The following is a 25,617-nucleotide window of genomic DNA, read 5'->3' on the forward strand; positions in this document are numbered from 1 at the left end:
ATTAGAAAACACAAGAAACTTACAAGGAATAGAGTAGGAGAAAGACATCAACAGTCATCTTGAGGACTCCTTGCTTTGGCAATGCCTATGTGTGTAGGGGAATTGTTCCTAATGAATCATTTTAACCCAATCCAGTTAAGTTCTTTACATGATACCTCCGCATCAGGACTTGTATTAAGTTACAGCTTAGAACCTAGGTTCATGCTATGCCTCCCTCTGCGGCCCCTCTTGACAATAGCATTTAGATTTGTCCCAGGGAATACATACCAGCCATTGGTTGGAAGCCATGAAAGAAGTACTTTATTTTGTCTCTGTCATCATGGATAATACTACTTAGTTTGGTAGTACAAAATTACCATCTCTATTTAAAAAGTCTTGGGTTAAGCTCTGGAGAATTTTCATAGGCGAATTCTTCTGTGTGGGCTGGATCCGTAAACACTCCAATAAAATCTATTTCTAGGAAGAATGGACCATCCACTTTATCAGCCAGAGTGAATCCAATAGAAGAGATCTACATTTAAAATAAAACTGATCAAAATCGCATATACTGATATTGTTCCTGGAGTTTTCAAGTTCCATGAGGTGATTCATATAACTGGGTCTTTACACTATCAGCCCTGAGCAAGTATGCCATAGTTCTCCTATGCTATATAGCAAATCATAAGAGGAAGTGCAGGGATGATTTTTCTTTCTACTTTCTCTTCCTCTCTTTAAAGTAGTGCCACTTGGGGCGCCTGGGTGGCTCAGGTCATGATCCCAGGGCCCTGGGATCAAGCCCCACATCGCTCAGCGGGAAGCCTGCTTCTGCCTCTCCCACTCCCCCTGTTTGTGTTCCCTCTCTCGCTGTCTCTCTCTCTGTCAGATAAATAAAACCTTAAAAAAAAAAAGTAGTGCCACTTAAGACTGGTTAGGACAGCATGGATGTCTAATGGAGGTTCCTTGAAGCCCTCCTGAACTGGAATACTGTTCTCTTATTTTAGAGCTAAAATAAAATGTAGGCAGGCTGAAAAGACCATAGTGAAAGCTCTCCCAGCGGGGGGTTTGGCTCACAGAAGAGGTCTGAGTCAACCTCTGCGTGGAATAACAGGGGAGGCCTTGATAAGAATTTTCATCTTTCATTTGCCAACCCTCAAAAATGGACTGAAATCATCCTCACAGGAGTTTTGTTTTACTAAAGTTAAAGTTCTGAGTCAAAGTACAGGAAAATGTTACCTTGTCAAGCAGAAGCTGGTACTGGGCATCCCGGATTCTTCCTTGATTAGAGAAGAAAAATTTGGAGAAAGGAATCTGAAAAGAGAAACCATTTACTTCAGAGCTAAAATATAAGCAGCTGAGGCATTTGTATGGAATTGCAATGATAACAGTTTAATTCTAACAATTGTAATATATGCAGTTATGACAAGTGGCTAGGCATTTGGATCATAGATAAATTTTTTAAAAAATAATAAGTATTAGAAGAAAACAGATGAAAACCTTTCTAAGCCAGAAATCCCAAAGGAAAAACAATAGAGTACAATTTAACTTCTGACAGCAAAGACAAAGGATAAATTAGGAAAAAAATATTTGTAATATTTATGGACAAAAACTAGTATCCACAAAGCTTTCACAGGTAACTAAGATTTAACAACCAACGGAAACATGGGGAAGGGGAGAAACAGGCACACTTGTATACTACTGGTAGGTGTGTAGATTGATACAACTCTTAGAGGATGACCTGCAACTGGGAGGCAGGAGTCCACCATGGCCCCAAGATTTCCACCTTCTGTGTCCACACACCTTCCAGGTATCCACCCTAACCTCTGCCGCTGAGAAGGGACTCTGCAAATGGAAGGTCCCAAAGCACCTGACCTTAATATAGGGAAGATTATCCTCTGTAGGCCCAACTTAATCACTTGGGCCCATAGGTTGACTGGCAAGAGAGGTTAAAACCATCTCCTTGGGGGCAGATTATCCACTGCTGGCTCTGAAGACAGAAGAAGTGAAATGGCAAAGACTGCAGGCAGCTTCTAGGAGCTGAGAGAGGCGCTCAGCTGACAACCAGTACAGAAACCAGGATGTTAGTCCTACAATCATAGGAATTGAATCTGGCCAATAACTACAATGAACTTGTAAGTGGATCCTTCCCCAGAGCCTCTAGAAAGGAATACAGCCCAGGTGACACCTTGATTTCAGACTTCTAAGGCCCTGAGCATTGGACCCAGGTATACTGAGCCCCAACTCATGACCTATTGAACTTTTGAACTATGAGCTAATGAACATGGGCCGTTTAAAGCCACTAACTTTATGGTAATGTTTTATGTAGAAAACTAATGGCAATATTTAGCAGATTATGAAATGCCATAACTTTGACCTACCAATTTCACTTATATTTCACTTATATGTTATAATCTCTGACACATAAAGATGTAGCTTTTTCTAAAAAAAAAAAAAGGAAAAATAGGAGTATGGTTAAATTATGGTGCATGCATACAACTGAATACTACGCAGCTATTTTCTTAATGCAGACCTACACAGGATACAATGGGAAGGAAGACCTCTACAATATATTAGTGAAGAGGATCTAGACAAGAATCCACAGTATAAACACAAATTTTAAAAACCCCTCAAAAAAAAAACTAATAAACTTTTGGCAATTGGGAACAACCCAGTATCTATTATTAGAGGAATCAACTATAGGATTTCCATATAATAACAAAAAAATAGAGAATAACTCCACATAGTGATATGGAAGCTATCTAGGATTTCAATTTTATTTTATTTTATATATTTTTAGAGGGGTGGGGGGCAGAGGGATAGAATCCTATGAAGGCTCCATGCCCAGCACAGAGCCTGATGCTGGACTCAATCTCATGACCCTGATATCACGACCTGAGCCAAAATCAAGAGTCGGGCGCTTAACTATTGAGCCACATAGGCACCCCTAGGATTTAAATTTTAAAAATAAGCACAGAAGATGCATAAAGTATGCTATTTTTATTTTTGAGTAAAAAAAAATTGGAGAAAATAAGATTATGTACTTACATTTGCTCATCTGTACATAATGAAACTGCCAAGCTACAAAAGAAAATACTGAAAGTGGCTACTAGAGGGTGGGCAGGAAAAGGGTGGACAGGGACATGAGTGGGAGTGAGACTTCTCACTGTACATCATTTTAGATTTTGATTTTTGAACCATAAAATAAAAATGTTTAAAAAAAAAGTTGTGGGGCTCCTGGATGGCTCAGTTGGTTGCGTGTCTGCCTTCGGCTCGGGTCATGATCCCAGGGTCCTGGGATCGAGCCCTGCGTCAGGCTCCCTGCTCAGCAGGGAGCCTGCTTCTCCCTATCTCTCTGCCTGCCACTCTTGTGTTCTCTTTCTCTGTCAAATAAATAAATAAAATCTTTAAAAAAAAAAAATTGTGCTGTTCAGGTTATCACCAAAAGCACTGGACATAAAAACAAACTCAATTCAAAACTCAGATTCCAACCCACCACTATACAAGATCACATTGCTTCCACAGCAGATTAAAATACAGTCATATCCAGGGTCACCTGGGTGGCTGTCAGTTAAGCGCTGGACTCTTGGTTTCTGCTCAGGTCATGATCTCAGGGTGGTACGCTGCGTAGAGCCCTGCATCAGGCTCCCTGCTCAGCATGGAGTCTGTTTGAGATTCTCTCTCCCTCTACACTCCCACTCATGCTCACTCACTCTAAAATAAATAAATAAATCTAAATCAATCATAAATACATACATATATACGGTCACATCCTATTTCACCTACTCTCTGCATTCCTGTCAAACAAACCTGGAGGGGACCCCCCGCAAACCGTTTCTCATTTTGCATCCTAGTTAAGCACTTCATCTACCTCATTATTCAAAACATATTTTGGAGGGGCCTCTGGGTGGCTCAGATGGTTAGGCGTCTGCCTTCGGCTCGGGTCGTGATCCCAGGATCCTGGGGTCGAGCCCCACGTCGGGCTCCCTGCTCAGCAGGAGGCCTGCTTCTCCCTCTCCCTCTGCCTGCTGCTTCCCCTGCTTATACACACTCTCTGTCAAAAATAAATAAAATCTTTAAAAAAAAGAAAACAAAACATATTTTGGAAATGGAATCAAGGCTACCTACTTGTCACGTGTCACATACTGCACCATCCCCTCAAACTAATCTCTTCTTTTTGACACATGATTCTCTAAGACCGCTGTCTACACCAAGGTAGTTACCTGGATTTTTTTAAGCTGGATAAAAAGAGCTAAGAAGGAACATTAAATCTTGTATAAAAGAGGGGCGCCTGGGTGGCTCAGTTGGTTAAGCGACTGCCTTCAGCTCAGTTCATGATCCTGGAGTCTTGGGATCGAGTCCCGCATCGGACTCCCTGCTCAGCAGGGAGTCTGCTTCTCCCTCTGATCCTCCCCCCTCTCATATTCTCTCTTTCTGTCTCATTCTCTCTCTCAAATAAATAAATAAAATCTTTAAAAAATAATAATAATAAATAAATAAATAAATCTTGTATAAAAGAAAAGGAAGCACAATTGCTCTTTCTCTACAAGTGACGTAAACTATGTAATTTTCCCATCATTTTTCTGTTTTCTCTCTATAATCAGAGTAAATATTTGAGCATCTCACTTCTATTTACTACAGGAGAATTATTCATGAACAAGTAAACAGCGATTAGTAACTCTTAATTAAAAACCTCTTGGGCGCCTGGGTGGCTCAGTCGGTTAAGTGTCTGCCTTGGCTCAGGTCATGATCTCAGAGTCCTGGGATCGAGCTCAGCATTGGGCTCCCCACTCAGTGGGGAGTCTGCTTCTCCCTCTCCCTCTGCCCCTCCCCCCTGCTCATGTATGCGCTGTCTCTCAAATTAATAAATAAAATCTTAAAAATAAAACCTCTTGTGACCACACTTAATGGTGGTGAGCACTGAGTAACGTATATAAATGTTGAATCACTATGTTGTACACCTGACACTAATATAACACTGTACCTCAATAATACTTCAATTAAAGAAAAAATCTCTTCCCCAACACTTTTCCTCAATAATTTAAAGAGAGCTGTTGCAAACAACTATTTTTTCCAGACAAAGATTAGGACTGTATGTATTTTCAGGGAAGAAAGTAATTGTTAACAATGAAATGGTAATACTACAGAATAATTTGGCAATGTGCAAAGGCCTTAAAAATATATCATTTATTCTAGGAATGTTCTTTCTAAGAATATATCCTAAGAAAATAAGGATATTTACTTCAGAGTTTGGTACAACAGTGAAAAATTCTGAAAACAATTTAAATGTACAATAATAGAGAATGAACTAGGTAAATTCTCATCCACTTATACAGTAAAATATGCAGAAATTAAAAATGATGTAAAAATATATTTCAGCAGAAAGTTATATATAAAATTCAGTAAACAATATATGTTATAAAACAGCACTGACACAATACCATTTTTGTTAAGAAATTTTTTAAAAAGTATAAACAAAAATCCAAAGGTACACATGAGAAGTAGTTTGCCTCTGGGTAGTGGCACTACATTTTTTTTCCTTTTTGCTGTTTTCCAAATTTTCTATATGAAATCCTTGTTTTCATAATTCAGTATATATATTATTTGTATACAAGTGTTACATGAATTTTTTTTATGTTTCTTTATTAGTGCACAAATACGCATCAAGTGCCTATTATATGCTAGGCACTGTTCCAGGTGCAGGGCAAATAGCCATGAATAATACAGACAAGGTCCTTGCTCTCAGAATTTATGTTCCAGGGCAGAAGGGTAGAAAGTGACAATAAACAAAGAGACAAGTCAATGAACAAAGTAATTTTACCTAGTAATTAGTTCTATGAAAAAATTAAACAGAGGGGCACGTGGGTAGCTCAGTTGGTTAGGTGTCTGACTCTTGATTTCAGCTCAGGTCAGGATCTGAGGATCGTAGATCAAGACCCATTTCAGGCTCTGAGCTCAGCAGGGAGTCTGCTAGAGAGATTCTCTCTCTCTCTCTCTCTCTACCCCTCCCCACTCCTCTCTCAAATAAATCTTAAAAGCAAACCAAAAAAAAAAACAAAAACAGGGTAGTGTTACTCAAAGTGACTGGGTTAGAGGGTGCAACTGTAGCTGCAGGTCAGGCATCTCGGAGGTGAATTTTGAGCTGAGAGGTGAATGACAGGAAAGAGGAAGGTGAAGATATGGGGGAAGAGCATATCAGCAGAAGTACAAAGGCTCTGAGATGGAGGTGAGCTTGTTGGGTCTGACACACAGAAAAGGGGCTAGTATGGAGGAGGGAAGTAGGCGGGAGACTGAGGATAAAGACAGGGGTCCAATACTGTAGGCCCAGTAGGCCATGTTAAGGAGTCTGGGCTTTATTCTAAATGTAAGGGGAAGCCACTGGAGGGTTTTAAGCATGTGAGTGATGTAATGTGCATTATGCCTTAGATCACTCTGGCTGCTGTGTGGAGAGTGGATTTTAGGAGGCAAGAGAACAAAGGACATCAATAAAGAAGCTGCTGTAGTAATCTAAGGGCCTGGACTGGGGTGACAGTGGGAGAGATGGCCAGAAATGGTCAGACTCTGGGTGTATTTCAGAAGAATAGGTGACAAGATTTGCTAACAGACTGTATGTGGGATGAGGGAGAAAGGAATCCACAATGACCCTTAGGTTTAAGTCTAAGCAGAATGAGGACTTTCTTTTGAGTTTATGGATTAAAAACCTTTCAGTAGGTGTAAAAAAAGACTAGGCAGTTGAAATTCATTCCCTGAATTTCTACTTATTTTCCTCCAAGTTAACATTTTTTAACTTCTCAAAGCTTCTTCTGACAAAGTACTTCATTACCAAGGAATAAAAATTTCATGATTGTGAAATATGAAGCATTTATTGTTCTTAAGGGAGCCTTTTTAGTAGAGTTGCCTGGAAGAGGGGATATGGCAGAAACTTAAGCATCTACTTGAGCCCAGAGCAGAGATGTACCCATGACTTAGCATAGAACTGGCCACATCTTTATAAAAAAACATTTACTGATGTATATAAACTAACATTTATATTAATGAAAGAAAAAATCAATTATATAAATCTCACCCCTAGGTCATCTTCCTTCTTTCCCTTTCCACACCTTCCAAGAGGGATTAATAAGGAAAACAAGCGAAACAAACAAACTACAGTGTAACCATGATCTCAAGACTTCATTTTCATACACAGTAAAGACTTGTGCTGTTACCTTGACTTCCTGCCAATAGGGCCCCCCACGGGTGAACATGAAGTAACTGTACATCTGATTCTTCCTCTGGATTATATCCGTGTCCTCTCGGATATTCACCATCCAAGGCCGACCATCTCCACGTACACGGAGATACAGAGTGTTGAACTGGGACCAATCATAAGCCCTCTTTCTCTCAAAAGGGCCCTATGGTACAGAAACGAAAATTAATTTCATCTCATTTTCCACTATTAGCAAAATGTGAGTCATCATCTTTTGCAGCATCAAAAGGATCCACTAGGCATTTTTTTGTCTTTTTGGCTTTCCACCACCATAAGGAGGCAGATAAATCTGGTGATTCTTATTTTAGTACAAAATACTGACAGAGGGGGCGCCTGAGTGGCTCAGTCAGTTAAGCGTCTGCCTTGGGCTCAGGTCGTGATCCCAGGGTCCTGGGATCGAGTATCACATCAGGCTCCCTGCTCAGCGGGAAGCCTGCTTCTCTCTCTCCCACTACCCCTGCTTGTGTTCCCTGTCTCGCGGTCTCTCTCTCTGTCAAATAAATAAATAAAATCTTAAAAAATATATACACTGACACAGTTTTATGTTTCTAAGGTAATATCCCAGACATGATTGGCCCAGGACAGTGTTGACATGTGGTAGGCACTCACTTGTATCAATGAATGGAAACAAATTACTGTATGTACCTTTTTCCCCCCCAGTCCTATGGAGCAATGGATTCTGAGTGGGCATGACAACTGCCTTCCCATAAATCAGAAAACTATGAAAGAGCTCAAGTTTTAAAACTGCTGTTTTATAACAATAGCTAACATCCACTGAAAACTTATCTTAAGCACTGTGCAGGCATAATTTCATCCTCACAGCCCTGTGAGATAGGTACTATCGTATCATTGTGCTCCATCTTACAGATGAAGAAAATGAGCACTCAACTAGGAAGTGGTAGATCCAGTGCCATTTAACTCCAAAATCTGTATTCTTAACTAACTAAAAACTGTCTCAGGGAAAGTGGAATTTAGTGTTAATTAACAAAGGTGTTTATTTATACCAGTCTCAAAGATAATCTGATTTCAAGAATAGCAGTGCTCACATATGAACTATTATTTACTAGCTGTATAATTTTTTTTCCAAAGATTTAATTTTTTTTAATGTTTTTTTATTTATTTATTCATGAAAGTCAGAGAGAGAGAGAGGCAGAGGCAGAGGGAGAAGCAGGCTCCCCGCCTAGCAGGGAGCCCGATGCGGGACTCGATCCCAGGACCCTGGGATCATGACCTGAGCCGAAGGCAGACACTTAACTGTCTGAGCCACCCAGGCGCCCGCAAAGATTTAATTTTTTTATTTTAAAGAGAAAGAGTGGGATACCTGGGTGGCTCAGTCAGTTAGGCAGGTCATGATCCCAGTGTCCTGGGATCGAGTCCAGCATTGGGCTCCTTGCGCAGCAGGGAGCCTGCTTCTCCCTCTGCCCCTGCCTGCCACTCCCCCTGCTTGTGTGTGCACGCTCTGACAAATAAATAAAATCTTTAAAAATAAATAAATAGAGTGTATGCACACACCAGGAACAGGAGTGGGGGGTGAGGAAGAAGAGCAGAGGGGGAGGGAGAAGGACAAGCGGACTCCACATGAGCTCGGAGGCCCACGCGGGGCTCAACCTCAGATCGCAATCTGAGCCAAAACCAAGAGTCCGTCGCTTTACCAACTGAGCCACCCAGGTGCCCCAACTAGCTGTACAACCTTAGACAAGTTACTAAATCTCCCAAAGTCTCAGTTTCCTCATCTGTAAAATGAGAATGACCACACCTTAGAGTTTTTTATACACACACACACACACACACACACACATATAAAGTAGCACAAGGACTGGCAAGGCACACTTAATAAATTTTATAACCTATTTTCAATACCCCACAGTGTGTATCTAGCTGTAGAATTATTTTCTACTGCAGAATGACCAAATCCATTCTGTGGATTTCAGGCACTGAAAAAAAAAAAATCTTTGTAAGCAGAGGTCTCTCCAAGAACACATACCTTTCTTTCTCATCATTATCTGGAGAGAGGGAGCCTAAGACTATTCCTACATTTGCCTTTCTCCTTAGAGCACAATATCCAAGCAAACATCCAGAGGCTGTGGACAAGGCCAAGGACAAGGCATGGGGGCCTGTCCAGGCAGCCCTGGAACAACAGCTGGTCAGCAAATTTGCAAAAAGCCATAGGTTGGCGGTAAGACAAAGGAGGCAACCAAAGTGACTGTGGAAATCAGTGTTCTGATTGGAAACTCTAAGGCTAAAGACAAAAGAAACTATATACCGACACTGTATTCTGGCTGGTAAACTCGTTTCTCACAGGGTTACAGGTTAAAAGTTCTGAAACTGGGGTGCCTGGGTGGCTCAGTTGGTTAAGCCACTGCCTTCTGCTCAGGTCATGATCCTGGAGTCCCGGGATCAAGTCCCACATCGGGCTCCCTGCTCAGCAGGGAGTCTGCTTCTCCCTCTGACCCTCCTCCCTCTCATGCTCTCTGTCTCTCATTGTCTCTCTCGCAAATAAATAAAATCTTAAAAAAAAAAAGTTCTGAAACTGCTTTGTATGTACACTGGAGTCAAATTAATAGGTAAGCTGATGGTAAATGATGGGAGTCAGGTTTCTCACTATTACAGAGGGAAATTATAGATAAGCAAGAGGGAGAGGCCCAGAATGAACCACATGGCACTGGATTAGAGTCAGAGTGCAGCATGAACTCATATTTAGTTTACTACAGATATAGAAATAATTGCAGACGTGTTTCCACTGGGTTGGTACACATCCCTGTATTTCCTGCTGTGTCCACTGAGAGGTCCTGGAAGTAATGTCTACCCAGTAGCAACAAGCATACCCAGCGCCCAGATCTCCAAAAAAGGGAACCAGGGCTCCTTCAAGAAATGGCTAATTCTAGGGTTGGGACAGAGAAAATACAAGATATGCTTAGAGCATCTTGCAGTGTAAGAAAGTGCTAAAAAACAAAAAAAACGCAGGCATGGCAAAGGGACAAAAGCCAACCTGAAAGACCTGCCAATGGCCAAAGCTAGAACTATTTGAGCAACAAAATAAATAACATAGTATTGGATTATAACCGGAAGTGCGAGTCCATACAAAATGACTGCCTAAAATAAATGTGGGACAGGAAACAAATCTTCCTCTCTGAAGAATCCCAAATAATTTATGTAAATACCATGTAAATACCACCCTTTCAGGAGATACAACTTAATCCCATGCCCTATCCCGTGCCTTGAATGTAGGATGCACTTACCAACTTGCTTCCAAAGAACAGAGTATGGAAAGAATAAAAAAAAAAAAAGTAACTTAATGGAGTACCCTGGCAAACGCTATCTTAGCTAGGTAATCACGGTGAACACATCAGTGTTAAGTTGGGTTGCTAGCATGTACCCCTGGTATGAGGGATGGGAAGGGTACTTCAACTCTGTGGTATTCTTCCTAAAAACCCAGAAACCCAGTCTTACCAGGAGAAAAAACATCAGAAAATCCCAAATTGAGGGTCATTCCACAAAATACCTGACCAGGATTTTTCAAATCCTCATGAAAAATAAGACTAGAAAACTATCACAGACCAGAGACTAAGGAGCCTAAGGAAACATGACAACTGGATGTAATGTGGTGTCCCAGATGGGATCCTGGAACAAAAAAAGGACAGTGGAAAAACTAGTCAAATCCAAATAGTGTCTGGAATTAGTTAATAGTACCAATGTCAGATTCTTAGTTGTGACAAATGTACTACAGCAACATAAGATGGCAACAGTTGGAGAAGATGGGTGAGGGGCATATGGAACTTTCTGTACTATCTGTACAATTCTTCTGTAAAACTGAAACTATTCTAAAATAGAAAGTTTGGGGGCGGGGCGCCTGGGTGGCTCAGTCAGTTAAGCGACTGCCTTCGGCTTGGGTCATGATCTCAGGGTCCTGGGATCAAGCCCCGCATCGGGCTCCCTGCTCCGTGGGAAGCCTGCTTCTCCCTCTCCCATTCCCCCTGCTTGTGTTCCCTCTCTTGCTGTCTCTGTCAAATAAATAAATCTTAAAAAAAAAAAAAAAGAAAAGAAAGTTTAGGGGCGTCTGCCTTTGGCTCAGGTCATGATCCCAGGGTCCTGGGATCGAGTCCCACATCGGGCTCCTTGCTTGGCAGGGAGCCCGCTTCTCCTTCTGCTTGTGCTCTCTTCTCTCTCTCTCCCCCTCTCTGAGAAATAAATAAAAATCTTAAAAAAAAAAAAAAAAAAAAAAAAAGCCACAGGCTAACCCTACATCTTCTCTAAGGAACCCTGGCCATCACAGGGTCTGTGGTCTATTAGAGAAGATGCAAATCTGGGGCGCCTGGGTGGCTCTGTCGTTAAGCGTCTGCCTTCGGCTCAGGTCGTGATCCCAGGGTCCTGAGATCGAGCCCCACATCGGGCTCTCTGCTCAGCGAAGAGCCTGCTTCTCCCTCTCCCACTCCCCCTGCTTGTGTCCCCTCTCTCGCTGTCTCTGTCAAAAAATAAATTAAAAATCTTAAAAAAAAAAAAAGAGAGAAGATGCAAATCTCCCCAAATCATTGTTCAAATGTCTGACTTCTCAGGGCCCCTCAAACATAAGAATGGCCCCACCCTGGCCCAGAGTGATGCCCAGAAACAAGTACCCCCTGGTCAGGAACCACTTCCCCCTTATGCTTCTGCTTTACACCTGTGCCCAGTCATTACTTAACCCCATGCCCAGACGGCCTGCCAGGTGTGTTCATTTACAGAAACAAAGCCATGTGCTCTGGTTCGTGCTGCAGTGGAATTCACCGCAGGTCACTAGAAAACAGAGGCTCTGGGGCTTCACTCACCCTTGGACTCCTGGCTACCATTGCACAGTACCCACTGCGGCCACTTTCCCCATCCTTAGGCGCCTCAGAGCTCAGGGTTCCATACAGCAGTGCACTCTGATTATTCTTGCCCATTTTCAGGAACACTTCACTTCTGCCTCCAATAGTCTTATCAGAAGTCACTATCCACTTATCCAAATCTTCTTTTCCACGGAACTGCCAGACAACCTTGGCTTGTTCCAGCAAGACCTCATGCAGAGGGCGGCCTTCAGGGCCTATCCAATGATTCACAAGATCATCCTTCAAACGCCTAAAATGGTCCTTTATTTCATCTTTAATTGCTTTATCAAAACTAACTTCAGGCTTCTCCTCAGGAGAGGTTATATCCAAAGCAACTTCTCTCTGGTGATGTCCTTGCAAATCCCCTTCAGAATTCCTCTGAGAGGAGGTTTTGCTAGGAGCAGCCACGGGTTTCTGAAGACTACTAGAACAATAGTCTGCAAAACGAGTACCCAAAAATGGACATGAGGCACTTGGCTTGGGACAATGTCTGAAAATATAAGCGCCATTCAGAAATCTGTGAACCAAAGCCATGGTAAGATAAAGTCCAAATGTAAATTTCTCCCTGGGCTATGAGGGAAAGAAGCTTCAGCAAATAGCCCAATTCCACCTAGAACAGAAGAGACATTGAACAGTTACCAGGGTAGCAATGAATGCATCACAATTTCAAATGCAACACAGATCATGTATTGTGAAATTCAGGAACTTATTTTCTAGTTCTGTCAACATTTACCCAGGGCCTTACTATGAGCAGAATATTGTTTGCACTGTATGTAAAGCATCCCTCTGCCTTGTGAAAAAACGCAGAAAGGGAAAGAAACACAGGCCCCATTCATGGAGTTAATTACTGACCCTAAAATAATTCAATTATGCACTTCAAAAGGTTGTGTCGATCTTAAAATTTTTTATGCTGGGTTTTTAAAGAAATCATTGATTCCTAAAATAGAATATTCAACTAATTCACTCCAGACCTAGGCTAACTGACATTTTAGCACTTCGTCTACAAAAAGAGGGACTACAGTGTGCACTACATATGGAGTCAGAAAACGTGCCCATTTATTAGGTTATGAGTATTGTGAATATTGGCAATTTCAGGCTGTTAAACCTAATCAACCTCTTTATCCTCAGGTAAAGCTATTAATCTTTTGAAGTCTCCACTTCCTCGGGGGTAAGGCTGTGTTAACATCTCCTCTACCTACCTGAAGGGATTCTTCTGAAGATCAAATGGAATGAATGATGGCTATAAGAGCATTCTCTGATCCAGTAAGTCTGATAAACCCCCAAGATTCTTCATGTCTAACAAACTCCTAGTTCAAGGTCCACACTTTGAGTAGCAAGGCTTGGACTATCAGTTACTATCTGAGCTCCTCAAATCTAGAACCTAAACAAAAATACCAATACCATCACATTTAAATGCCAATCTTAATATTCTCAAACCACCTGACATATATTATCTGACTGAATGCACACAAGTCTCCTGTAAGACAAATCAGGTAGATATTTCCTTTTTCTAGAAAACAGATACCAACAGGTGAAGTGATTTGCCTAAGCTGACAATGCTAATCAGTATGGAAGCTCGAACTAGAACCCTAGCCTTAAGTCCTTCTACTACGTGCTGCTGCCTCTACATCAGCAACACGGTCGCCTGGGTGGCTCAGTCATTAAGTGTCTGGCTTTGGCTCAGGTCATGGTCCCAGGGTCCTAGGATCGAGCCCTGCATCGGGCTCCCTGCTCAGCGGGAAGCTTGCTTCTCCCTCTCCCACTCCCCCTGCTTGTGTTCCCTCTCTCGCTGTGTCTCTGTCAAATAAATAAATAAAATCTTAAATAAATAAAAAACAACAACAAGAAAACATCAGCAATAAGTTCTATAGCTCTTGTAAAATAACAACTTTGGCTAAACAGTCCTCTCTTCTACTTACTCCAGCTACCCCTAAAAGGAATAAAATATGCAATGCCAAGTTCTTTGTTCTCCCGTTTTGGCCCAAAGACCAGGAGAGAGGAAAAACAAACAAAAATTCACCCACTAGTCAGAACATGGAGCTGAATGAGGAACTAAACAGTACACTGAAAACAAAAACAAAAAGCCTCAAAAATGCCAAAATCCAACAATCTGGCTTACCTGCCTCAATTGCCCAAGAGTCTACATCAAAATGGCCCCCGGACCACTAACTAAAACACAAAAGTGCTCATCCTTCTAGAATGCCCCTCCTCCCTCATGCCCCACATTAAATGGATCCCCACTTTCTCTCTTCTAAATCACTGTACTCTGCTTCCTGCCTCCAGGCTTGCAGCCACCACCTCTACCTCATCCCTCCACTCAGCATCTAAAAGGGCCTAAAACACAAAACTGATCATTTATCTTCTCTGACTAAAACCCTTCCAGGGGGGTGCCTGGATGGCTGGGTCAGTCGGTTGGGGGTCTGCCTTTGGCTCGGGTCCTGATCCCAGGGTCCTAGCATCAAGTCCCGCATCGGGCTCCTTGCTCAGCAGGGAGCCTGCTTCTCCCCCTGCTTCCCCTGCTTGTAGGCGTGTTTGCGCGGGCTATCAAGTAAATAAGTGAAATCTTAAAAAAAAAAAAAAAAAAAAACACCTTCCAGGGCTCCCTCATGGTTTTCAGAATAAAGCCCAATTTTCTCCACAGGGTCTCTTAAGACTCCTCCAGATCTGGCCTCCATTCACCTCCCCAGCCTCACCTTAGTCACATTCCACTCTCTACTCCAATAACCATAACCACTTGCAGTCCAACAAGTGCCAACCCCCCCAGTCCCTCTCTGGGTTTCAGGCCTTGGCAGATTGCTGCTCCCAGGCCAGGAGTGCCCTCCGTGGATTTTACCTAGCTAACTTATCCTTTGGTACTCAATTTAGACATCCTTTACCTTCTGCATTTCTAACAAGCTCCCAGGTGATGCTCTCATCATTGGCCCACTGCACACTTTTTAAGTAGCAAAGTCCTAACTCATCTCCCGGACTCTGATCTCTACCTCTCCCAATCCATCCTTTGCCTGGCAATAAAAGGGATGTGTCTAAATATAAATGCACTCCCCTTATAATAAGTCAGCAATTCCTCCCCCAGAAATTCAAACTCCTAAAATAGTACACAAGGCCCAACTCCCTGACCTAACTTCTACTCACATCCATGGCCAATGACCTGAGCTCTATTAAGACCAATGGTAGAGGCGCCTGGGTGGCTCAGTCAGTTAAGCCTCTGCCTTTGGTTCAGGTCATGATCCTGGGGTCCTGGGATCCAGGGGGAGGGGGAGGGCAGGGAGGTCCCTGCTCAGCAGGAGTCTGCTTCTCCCTCTGCCCCGCCAAAAAAAAAAAAAAAAAGAATGGAACCAGGAAAATTAGTTGATCTGAGGTCCTGGAATCATAGGTAATATTTCAATTTCCCTCGCTGCTTGTGCTTAATTAATTTTACCTGTACATACAAAGGGATTTGGGAAACAAATGATAATCCGATAAAATGTAATTTGTACAATCATAAAAATGATTCTCGTGAACCCCACCCGCAGGCTACACTAAGTGGCAAATAAGGAGGAATCAAAATTGCAGATATACTAATATTACAAACATAAAAGTGTACCGACAAAAAAAGATTTGAGGGAGGAAAAAAAGAAAAAAGCCTTAAAGTCGTATGTAGGATGATGGGATTCTAATATTATTCACCGTATTTTCCAAGCCCTCAGTAGTGCTGTTACTTCTCTAATAATATAGCTTGAATTATAAATTTTTGTTCCGTATTTTTACCAATAAACATAAAGTAAAACCCATCAACTGGATGACCCCGGGCTGAAGTTGGTCATTTTTGACCGCAACGAAACCCACGGCGCTAAAAGAGAGCAGTCGTCAAGACTTTATACCAGGGCTGACCACGCGCCCGAAACCGTTCCAAGTATAGTTCACTGACTCCTCACAACTGCCCTGAGGTACTGTTATTATTCCGATTACAGAGACGAGGAAAAGGAGGTTCCAAGAATAAATTACTGGAGGTCACACAGCTAGTCAGAGGCAAAACCAAACTCTAGAGCCCCGGTGTTTAACTCCCGATCTGATTCGGGGGAGCGGTGCGGACCATGCCGCGGCGAGGCGGCGCCCTCAACCCTCACCTGCTAGGGCTGTTGTCCCCCGACAGCCCGCCGGCGCCCGCTGGCCTCTCCGCCGGCGCCCGAGAGGGCCTTCCACCCGGGTCCCCGCTTTTCCCGACCGGGTCCTCCGCTTTCCTCGTGTGGGTCCATCTGCTTTTCCAGTCCGGCGCCGAACCAAGCCTTGGCGCACGAGAGTTCCGGCCGAGGTGCAGGCGGGAACAGAGTAACAAGGTTCCCGGGGTCCGGCGAATTGAGGCTTTTGGTCGACTAGCCTCCCAAAGGGCTCGGCTTCCACCCCTCCTGATCTTTTCTGCTCTGTGCGAGAAAGTGGGGGAGAATTTAGAGAGGATCCTTCCCTTTCTGCATCCCTCCTTCAGGCTGTCATCTCCACCTCGCATCTTTCAAAGAGGACCCAAATATTACGAACGTCCTTTCACCCCGGGGCGCCAGGGTTCCCCGGTGCCGCCACTCCCCGCAACCTCCTAAGAGCTGTCCATGGCCTCAGAGGACTCGATCCCCTGGAATCGCCCCCGTGGAATCTTAGGAGACCCACCAGGCACCTGGACAGCAAACCGTCCTTACTGGCCTCGCCCAGTCCCGCCCAGTGGGGCCGCCCACTCCGCAGGACTTATATTGTATCTTGTGCACACCTCAGTTTGAGCATTTTCAACATTGTATCTTAAGTATTCATTCACTTCCCACTTCTCTGCCACACTGTGAGCTTCTTGGGTCCAGAACTGTGCTGTTCCTCCTGTCCCCAGCAATTAGCACTGCACTAGCAGGAATAAACTCTCAGCAAGTATCTGAATGAATTGTAACCCCTGGCAGTTAACTCTGTTCTTCTCCAAGGTTAAGGCCTCACCAAACACAATTGGCTTTTCCAAGTTTCCTCCACCACTTGTTTCCACGCCACCACCTCTTCTTTCTTGAAATTCTGCTTTTGACTTTTCTAGACTCTACACTTGCCTAGTTCTCTTACCTTCTAGAATCTTGCCCCAGCTGCCTCCTCCACTGACTCTCTTCCCACAACCTTAAATTCGGGTTGTCTCCAAAGCCCAGACTGCGCCTTCCTCTTTTCTAGTTTCAGATATGAGTTATGTACAATTTTATCTCCTTCTGTAAATCCCAGCATACAATTCCAATCTCTGGACAGCAGTTCCAGCTGTGAGATACAGCATTGGCATCTCAAATTAGATATGTCTGAATCTGAATGTGTATTTACCCTAACTCCTCTTATGTTTCCTGTTTCTGTAAATGCCCACATCCTTCTAAGCTGGAAATCCTTGCCTTAAAACCTCTCCTTAAGGGCGCCTGGGTGGCCCAGTTGGTTAAGCGACTGCCTTCGGCTCAGGTCATGATCCTGGAGTCCCGGGATCGAGTCCCGCATCGGGCTCCCTGCTCGGCAGGGAGTCTGCTTCTCCCTCTGACCCTCCTCCCTCTCATACTCTCTCTCATTCTCTCGGTCTCAAATAAATAAATAAAATCTTTAAAAAAATAAATAAAAATATTAAAAAAAAAAACAACACCTCTCCTTAAACCTCTTCTCACTAACCCTAAATCTACTGAGTTCTCTTTGCTATCTTTGAGCTTTCACTCCTTCCCTTCAAACCCATATATCCCCCGATAGCTGTTGCCCTTATACAAACTGACATTCAGTCTACTGATTGCCCTACTCTGGACACAACAGTTTGTCTTTTTCCACTTTAAAACGTGGCACCCAGAGCTGAACACCAAATTCCTCTGGCCTCCAGACATTCCACTGCTCTAAACCCTCCATAATCTCCTACTCCATCTATGCTATTCATACTTATCCTCAGTTTCTCAGCCCAGCTGGTATCTGCCTAAACCACACTCATTCCTCCTCATAATCAGTTAACGTTGTTTCTGCTCAGCATTTCTCCCTCTTCTGCTTCCCAAACGGTTGGTTGCAAGGATTTATGACTCTCTTCTCTTCCCACTTTAGCTGATTGGTCCAGCGGTCAGGTAGATCAGGTTATTCCCAGGGTTTTTCTGAAGTAAAACTGGAAAATAGTCCTTTTAACCCTGATGGCTCCTGCGGAGCTCATGAGCTAACTGGTAACACCGTGGGGTGGGGGTGGGGGGAATGGATTGCAGCTAGAGAAAATAAAATCAAGGTGCAGAGAGAAACAGTAATGGGAGGATAAAAGAAGACCCGTTCAGCATTTATATTGCCAGTTCCAGTTGTTCCTGAGGCCCAGTTGCATCAATTATCTTCCCATGGCTTGGCCATTTAGTCTTTCCCTGATTTCTAAGCACCAATAAATTCTTTTTTTTTTTTTTTAAAGATTTATTTATTTATTTATTTATTTGAGACAGAGAGAATGAGAGAGAGAGAGAGCACATGAGAGGGGGGAGGGTCAGCGGGAGAAGCAGACTCCCTGCCGAGCAGGGAGCCCGATGCGGGACTTGATCCCGGGACTCCAGGATCATGACCTGAGCCGAAGGCAGTCGCTCAACCGACTGAGCCACCCAGGCGCCCACCAATAAATTCTTTTTACCTAAATTAATCTGAGTGGTTTCTACCACTTGCAGCCAATAGGTAGGTCCTGATTGATACACTGACTCCACCTATTCTGAATACACCTTAAATCCCGTCTTTTCCTTAAAACTTTCCCTAATAGGTTCATCTCATAATGATTGCTCTCCTTCTGACACCCTATAATATTTATGCTTTACATTGTGACACTGGCACTTAATTATGTTCAAGTGAAAACTAGATTATAAACATGACTAAACTGCTCATTCATTGTTTTATGCATACAAGCCTTTTCTCTTGAATAGGAGGGTAAAAACCTTCAAAGTAGTGATTTGTCATATACTTTGAAATATATTTTTACGGGGGCACCTGGGTGGCTCAGTCGTCAAGTGTCTGCCTTCGGCTCAGGTCATGATCCCAGGGTCCTGGGATCGAGCCCCGCATCGGGCTCCCTGCTCGGCGGGAAGCCTGCTTCTCCCTCTCCCACTCCCCCTGCCTGTGTTCCCTCTCTCTCTGTGTCTCTGTCAAATAAATAAAATCTTTAAAATAAAAAAAAAAAATAGGGACGCTTGGGTGGCTCAGTTGGTTAAGCGACTGCCTTCGGCTCAGGTCATGATCCTGGAGTTCCAGGATCGAGTCCCGCATCGGGCTCCCTGCTCGGCAGGGAGTCTGCTTCTCCCTCTGACCCTCCCCCCTCTCATGCTCTCTCTCTATCTCATTCTCTCTCAAATAAATAAATAAAATCTTTAAAAAAAATAAAATAAAATACATTTTTTCGGGGCACCTGGGTGGCTCAGTCGGTTAAGCATCTGCTTTTGGCTCAGGTCATGATCCCACGGTCCTGGGATTGAGCCCCCCATTGGGCTCCCTGCTCGGTGGGAAGCCTGCTTCTCCCTCTCCCTCTGCCTGCCGCTCTGCCTACTTGTGCTCTCTAGGTCTCTGTCAAATAAATAAAATCTTTAAAAAATATATTTTTTTCCTACAGTAATCTGCACAATTTTAGACACAGAGTGGGTACTGCCTAAAGAGGCTAAACAAAAGAGAAATTTCATGAAAACCTTCAGGAAGGGCTGTGGTGACAGAGGTCAGCAAAAAATATTTCAATATTATTCGAAATATCATTCAGTAGTTTCATCCCTCAGTGGAGTCCAATCAAGTTTGAGGATGATGAGGGTATGAGCCAGGCCAAGGAACTGAAGTATTTCAGAAAGGAATATTACCTAATGGGAGTTTGGGATCATGGTGGTGTCACTACAGATCCATGGTTCACTCTCTGCTTTGCTAATCCAGGAACTTAATTTTATCTGTTTACTCAGAGGATTACTTCATGCCAAGCAACTTCACAGGAGGAGAAATAACAAGCCAGAATGTCCATTTGTTCATCTACAACAAAGAATGGGCCCGATTTGAGAGCCGAGGCCATCGACCCAGGACAGTCCCTCCTGATGGGGAAGCCAGACTACTAGGTGAGAAGGGCCAAATAATTAGAAAGAACTGAGAGTGTTCAAGCAGATTTTCCATGAAACAAAATAAACGTTCTATTCTTCTTTTGGGGTTATTCCTATCTGCAGCATGAAGACCAAGCATTTTCTGGTGCTACTTTAATAAATTTCTGAACACAGACATGTTCTTTGTCTTTTCTTCTTTTTAAAGATTTTATTTATTTACTTGAGAGAGAGAGTGAGAGAGCACGAACTGGGGGAGGAGCAGAGGGAGAGGGAGAAGCAGACTCCCACCTTGAAGCTCAATCCCAGGACCTGGGGATCAGGACCTGAGCCCAAGGCAGATGCTTAACTGACTGAGCTACCCAGACACCCTAGGCATGTTCTTTTTCTATGGCTTTTTTCTTAGTTGACTTCTTTGCAGGTAACCCCAGTCCATCCCCCACCAACATGTGAGCACGACAGTTGCCTCACACTGAGGCAATTTTACTCACTCTCCTTTACAATCCCAGTCACAAGCTAGGAGGCTCTATCACAGTCCCTTCCTGACTTGGATTTGGGAAAGACCTGCTGCATCGAGCGTACCATCACAAATGTCCTCAACCTGAACTGCTTCTGGCTAAACCTCATTTGCCAGGGTGCAAGAATTGGACAGACTTGATAGCTCCAGTTTCTGACTGGCATTCCCAGGCCTGATCCTAGTATTCAGTTGAGCCCTGAGGGGAAAACTGCTCATTGTTTCCTGATACTCGTTCTTTCTTCATCTTATTGCAATAGAATATTTACCTGGACAGGTGAATAAAGTTTACATTTCCCCACCTATTTTTGCAGTTACCAATGGGAGTGGAGCTGTCTTGTGATAGTTGCAAGGAGCTCTCCTTAAAAGACAGCTGTCGGGCGCCTGGGTGGCTCAGTTGGTTAAGCGACTGCCTTCGGCTCAGGTCATGATCCTGGAGTCCCGGGATCGAGTCCCGCATCGGGCTCCCTGCTCGGCAGGGAGCCTGCTTCTCCCTCTGACCCTCCCCCCTCTCATGTGCTCTCTGTCTCTCTCATTCTCTCTGTCTCAAATAAATAAATAAAATCTTAAAAAAAAAAAAAAAAGACAGCTGTCATGTGTCTTCTCCCTCCTTCCCCTTTGCTTTCATATTAACGCGTAGAACTCGGAAATGACAGAACTCCATCTTGGACCATGAGGATGAGGGCAGCCTCCCACAGAAGGAGTAGAAAGCAGGAAGGAGCCTGGGAGCTCGAGGACTTTGTGGATGAGAGCCACCAAAACAGCCCTGGATTGCCTACATCTGGACTTTAACATGAAAAATAAATTTTTCCCTACTTAAGCAACTGCTAATTAAGGTTTATCACCCACAGGTGACTCTAATCCTAAATAATATATTCCAGTTTGGGCTGTAAGTATACAGCTTAACCAACTTTGGGTCAAGTTTCTCTTTTAATAAAAATAGCACATCCAGGTGGACCAATGAGAAATGTAGGCAAATAAAGAGACCTCCTAAATCCATAGAACTTTCTGTGATGATGGAAATGGGTTAAGATTTTTGTTATTTATTTGAGAGAGAGAGAGAGTGTGTGAGAGAGAGAGAGAGAGAGAGAGAGAGAGAGCATGCACAGGCAGGGGAAGGGTAGAGGGAGAGGGAGAAGCAGACTCCCTACTGAGCAGGGAGCCCAATGCGGGACTCAATCCCAGGACCCCGGGATCATGACCTGAGCCAAAGGCAGATGCTTAACCGACTGAGCCACCCAGGTGCCCCTAATTTAATTTTAAATAGCCACATGTGGCTAGTGGCTACCATATTGGACAGAATAGTCCTAGATAATGGAGACAGAACTATGAATTACTCTGGAATCAGTCAGCATGTGAAAGCCCGAGATTAATAAGCATGATATGGGAAGTAGGATTAGTATAAATTTTGCCATAGATTGAACCTTCCAAGGATCATAATATTGAAAAGGTTAAAAGTGGTTATACATTAATGTTGGTCATACTCTCTGTGAGAACAGTTTAAGCAGCTTGCATAGAATCTTGATTTTAGAGGAGTAAGGAGCAAATAGGAGAATTAAAAGAAATGCAAATTTATTTATTTATTTATAATTTATTTATTTGAGAGAGAGCAAGCCAGAAAGAGAGCACGAGCAGGGTAAGAGACAGAGGGAGAAGCAGGGAGTCTGGTGCGGGACTCGATCCCGGGACTCTGGGATCATGGCCTGAGCCAAAGGCAGATGCTTAACTGACTAAGCCAACCAAGCACCCCAAGAGATACTAATTTAGACAGAAAATCAAATTTTTTATTACAAGAGAGATGATAATATCAGTTATGTACAACGTACCAGGCATTTTTCTAAGTGTTGTTCTTTCTTCTTTGAATTAAACATTAACATGTTTAATATTAACATTTAATATTAACATTAAACATTAATATGTTTAATATTCAAAACAAGCCCATGAAGCAGCTACCATTATCATTGTACAGATGTGGAAACTGAGGCCCAGAAAAGCTCCAGAAATAGAACTAACTGAAAATGGAAGGGGAGAAGTAACAAGTCATAAAATCATAAAATTATATTGTTCAAATGGAGATCAGTAATCAGGTTTCACCAAAGTTTGTATGTTTTTTTATTGTGATAAAATCTATATAACATAAAATTGACCATTTTAACCATTTTTTAAGTATATAGTTCAATGGCACTAAGTCCATTCGCATTGTTGTGCCATCCATCTCCAGAATATTTTCATCTTCCCAAACTGAAACTTGGTACCCATTAAACATTAACTCTCCATTCCCCACTCTCCCTCATCCCTGGCAACCACCATTGTACTTTCTCTCTATGTTAATTTGACTACTCTAGGTACTTCATATAAGTAGAATCATACAATATTTGCTCTTTTGTATCTCACTTATTTCACTTGGTATAATATAATCAAGGTTCAACCTTGAATATATTAGCATGTATCAGAATTCCCTTCCTTTTCTGGGGCGCCTGGGTGGCTCAGTCAGTTAAGCTTCTGCCTTCAGCTCAGGTTATGATCTCAGGGTCCTGGGATTGAGCCCCATGTTGGGCTCCCCACTCAGTGGGGAGTCTGCTTGTCCTTCTCCCTCTGCCCCTCCCCCTGCTCATGCATTCTCTCACTCTCAAATAGATAAATCTTTAAAAAAAAGAATTTAAAAAATAATCGCCTGCCTTTTCAAGGCTGAATAATGTTCCATTGTATGTATTTACTACATTTTGTTTTATCTATTCATTCCTTTTTAAAGATTTATTTATTTATTTATTTTAGGGGGGAGGGGCAGACGAAGAGGGATAATCTCAAGCAGACTCCATACTGAGCACAGAGCCTGACACGGGGCTTGATGACAACCTGAGCCAAAACCAAGAGTTCAAGCCACATGTTGGGTGTGGACACTACTTTTAAAAAAAATTTAGGAATCACCTTACTGTCTTCTATAGTGACTGCACCATCTCATACTCCCACCAGCAATGCACAACCATTTTATTTTCTCTACCTCTTCAACACACTTGTTATTTTCTGTTTGTTTTTTTATAAGAGCCATCCTAAAGTGTGTGAAGTGGTATCTCACAGTGGTCTGATTTGCATTTCCCTATTCAACTGTTTGTTTAAGTATAGGAAACCCCATGTTTATTCATTAGCAGTGGGGAAGGGGAGGCTGAAGGGAGGGAAATTGATCAAATCAAGAAGGAAGTATATCAGGCAACAGAGAGAGTGGGGGCATTACGGGAGGGAAATAAAGGCAAAGGGTTGAGGGAAATGATTATTTAGGTTAACCCAGCCAGGTCTGTGCCATCTTCTTTCTTAGCCTCCCAGAAGCTACTAGGTGGTGGGCTTCACCAAAGCTTAACTGTAGCTTTGTTCATAACAAAACTGAAACCAAATTAGAAATGGAGACAAGAGAGGGCAGTTTATCTATTTGTAGACACAGGGCAGCCAAACACCCAGAAATAATATGACAAAAGAAACAAAGGGAAGCAGATCAAGAACTGGCCACTACAAGGAGAGGCTCCCTTACTCAAAGTGAAATGAACCTTAAAAGCACCATTTGGAAACCTGGAACCAGAGGACTTTGAAGCTTCTGTGCATCAGGACATGAATGAGTAAAGCTCTGCAGTCACATACGTTGCAGGGAGGAAAGAGGCAGAGGTGTTGTCCAGCCCTGGCCAACCTTAGTAGGTAGCAGGACCTTGATCGAGTTTCCAATTAACATTAAGTGAGGGGCACCTGGGTGGCTCAGTTGGTTAAGCGTCTGCGTTCGGCTCAGGTCATGATCCCGGGGTCCTGGGATCGAGTCCCGCATCGGGCTCCCTGCTCCTCGGAGAGCCTCCCTCTCCCTCTGCTTCTGCCGCTGCCCCTGCTTGTGCTCTCTCTCTGACAAATAAATAAATAAAATCTTTAAAAAAATAGTAACATTTAGTGAGATAATATATGTAAAGTGTTTAGCATAATCCTTGGGATTTTTTAAAAAATAGATATTTTTAAAAAGCTAGATATTACTGTTGAACTCTGGGACAGTGCTCAGCAAGTACATAGTCTAGTGCAGGGCATGGCACCAAACAAGTGACAGCAGCACAATTCGAGAGGCAGGTGCCACGTCCAGGGGTGGCCCAAAGAAGGGTGTCATGAACACTTGTGGGCCAGACACTGAACTGAACATTTTCCCTTTTAATCCTCACAACGATCCTGTGAAGTAGGTACGAATATCATACCTATTTCACAGGTGAGTAAACTGAGTCTTGGAGATGTTAAGTCACTTGCTGGTCGCAGGCCTGTCACAGCTGGTGAAGTGGTCGAGCTGGGATTCAAACCACATCTGCCGGCTCTCTACAGGGTACATGCTCATTATCCACACTCCTCTGTATTGTATCTGCTTATTTACTCACCTTGGGGAGCAGTTTCTAGAGGAAGGACATGAGTACTGAAGGATAAGGCGTGTAACACGCAGATGAGAGGAGGAAAATCAATCCACGGAAGGAAGCACACAGGCCCAAGGCATGGAATTACGCAACAGACATTACATCTAGAAAAATGTAAGAGTTCTGCTTGACGGAATGGTGGCAATTCCTACTGACCAAATTCACACACAGAGTTGAGCCTGGATCCAGATATTTACTATATCATGTCTCTTATGCCTTACCACAATCTTGTAAGGCAGATACTTTTTCCCTCTTTTACCTCTGAGGAGAATGAAGCTCAGAGAGGTTAGGTGACCTAACTACATTCACAGAAGCAGGGGAGTGACCCGAATGCCAGTCTGCTAACTCTATGCACTTCTTATGATTGCAGGGTGTGGGGAGGACAGAGAGAGAAGGAAGCGGTTGAGCAGTTTCTCAAAGAGCTTTTTTTACTGGGACCCACAGTAAGAAATGAAATGTGTTATGACCAAGTCAACTATTAATATATTATTATATATTAATATAAGGTAGAATTTTCTAGTGTTCATCAAGATCCAGTTTTTCTATCCCTCCAGGCACACTGGAGGATTACACTTCTCTGCCTCCTTACGAT

General features: G+C 43.2%; 1 protein-coding gene across 1 annotated transcript; it reads right to left on the reverse strand.

Moving 5' to 3' along the window:
• Positions 1–277: 277 nt before the first annotated feature.
• NDUFAF1 (NADH:ubiquinone oxidoreductase complex assembly factor 1) lies at positions 278–16,287 on the reverse strand. Its single transcript, XM_034994145.1, has 5 exons — positions 16,167–16,287; positions 12,022–12,670; positions 7,179–7,364; positions 1,213–1,287; positions 278–511 (listed from the first exon to the last, which is right to left on the reverse strand). Exons 2-5 carry the CDS (start codon positions 12,592–12,594, stop codon positions 362–364), a joined length of 984 nt encoding a protein of 327 aa, XP_034850036.1. The 5' UTR covers positions 12,595–12,670; positions 16,167–16,287; the 3' UTR covers positions 278–361.
• Positions 16,288–25,617: the final 9,330 nt, after the last annotated feature.

Source organism: Mirounga leonina, unplaced genomic scaffold (genome assembly GCF_011800145.1).
Source record: "Mirounga leonina isolate KUSES-001 unplaced genomic scaffold, KU_Mleo_1.0 Mir_91, whole genome shotgun sequence".
Taxonomy (NCBI): domain Eukaryota; kingdom Metazoa; phylum Chordata; class Mammalia; order Carnivora; family Phocidae; genus Mirounga; species Mirounga leonina.

Coding starts and splice junctions, on each gene's coding strand:
- NDUFAF1 (XM_034994145.1), bottom strand. CDS start 12,594: ATGGCTTTGGTTCACAGATTTCTGAATGGCGCTTATATTTTCAGACAT. Junction 1,288..7,178: donor CCTATTGGCAGGAAGTCAAG/GTAACAGCACAA, acceptor TTCTCTTTTCAG/ATTCCTTTCTCCAAATTTTT. Junction 512..1,212: donor ACCAGCTTCTGCTTGACAAG/GTAACATTTTCC, acceptor TTTTAAATGTAG/ATCTCTTCTATTGGATTCAC.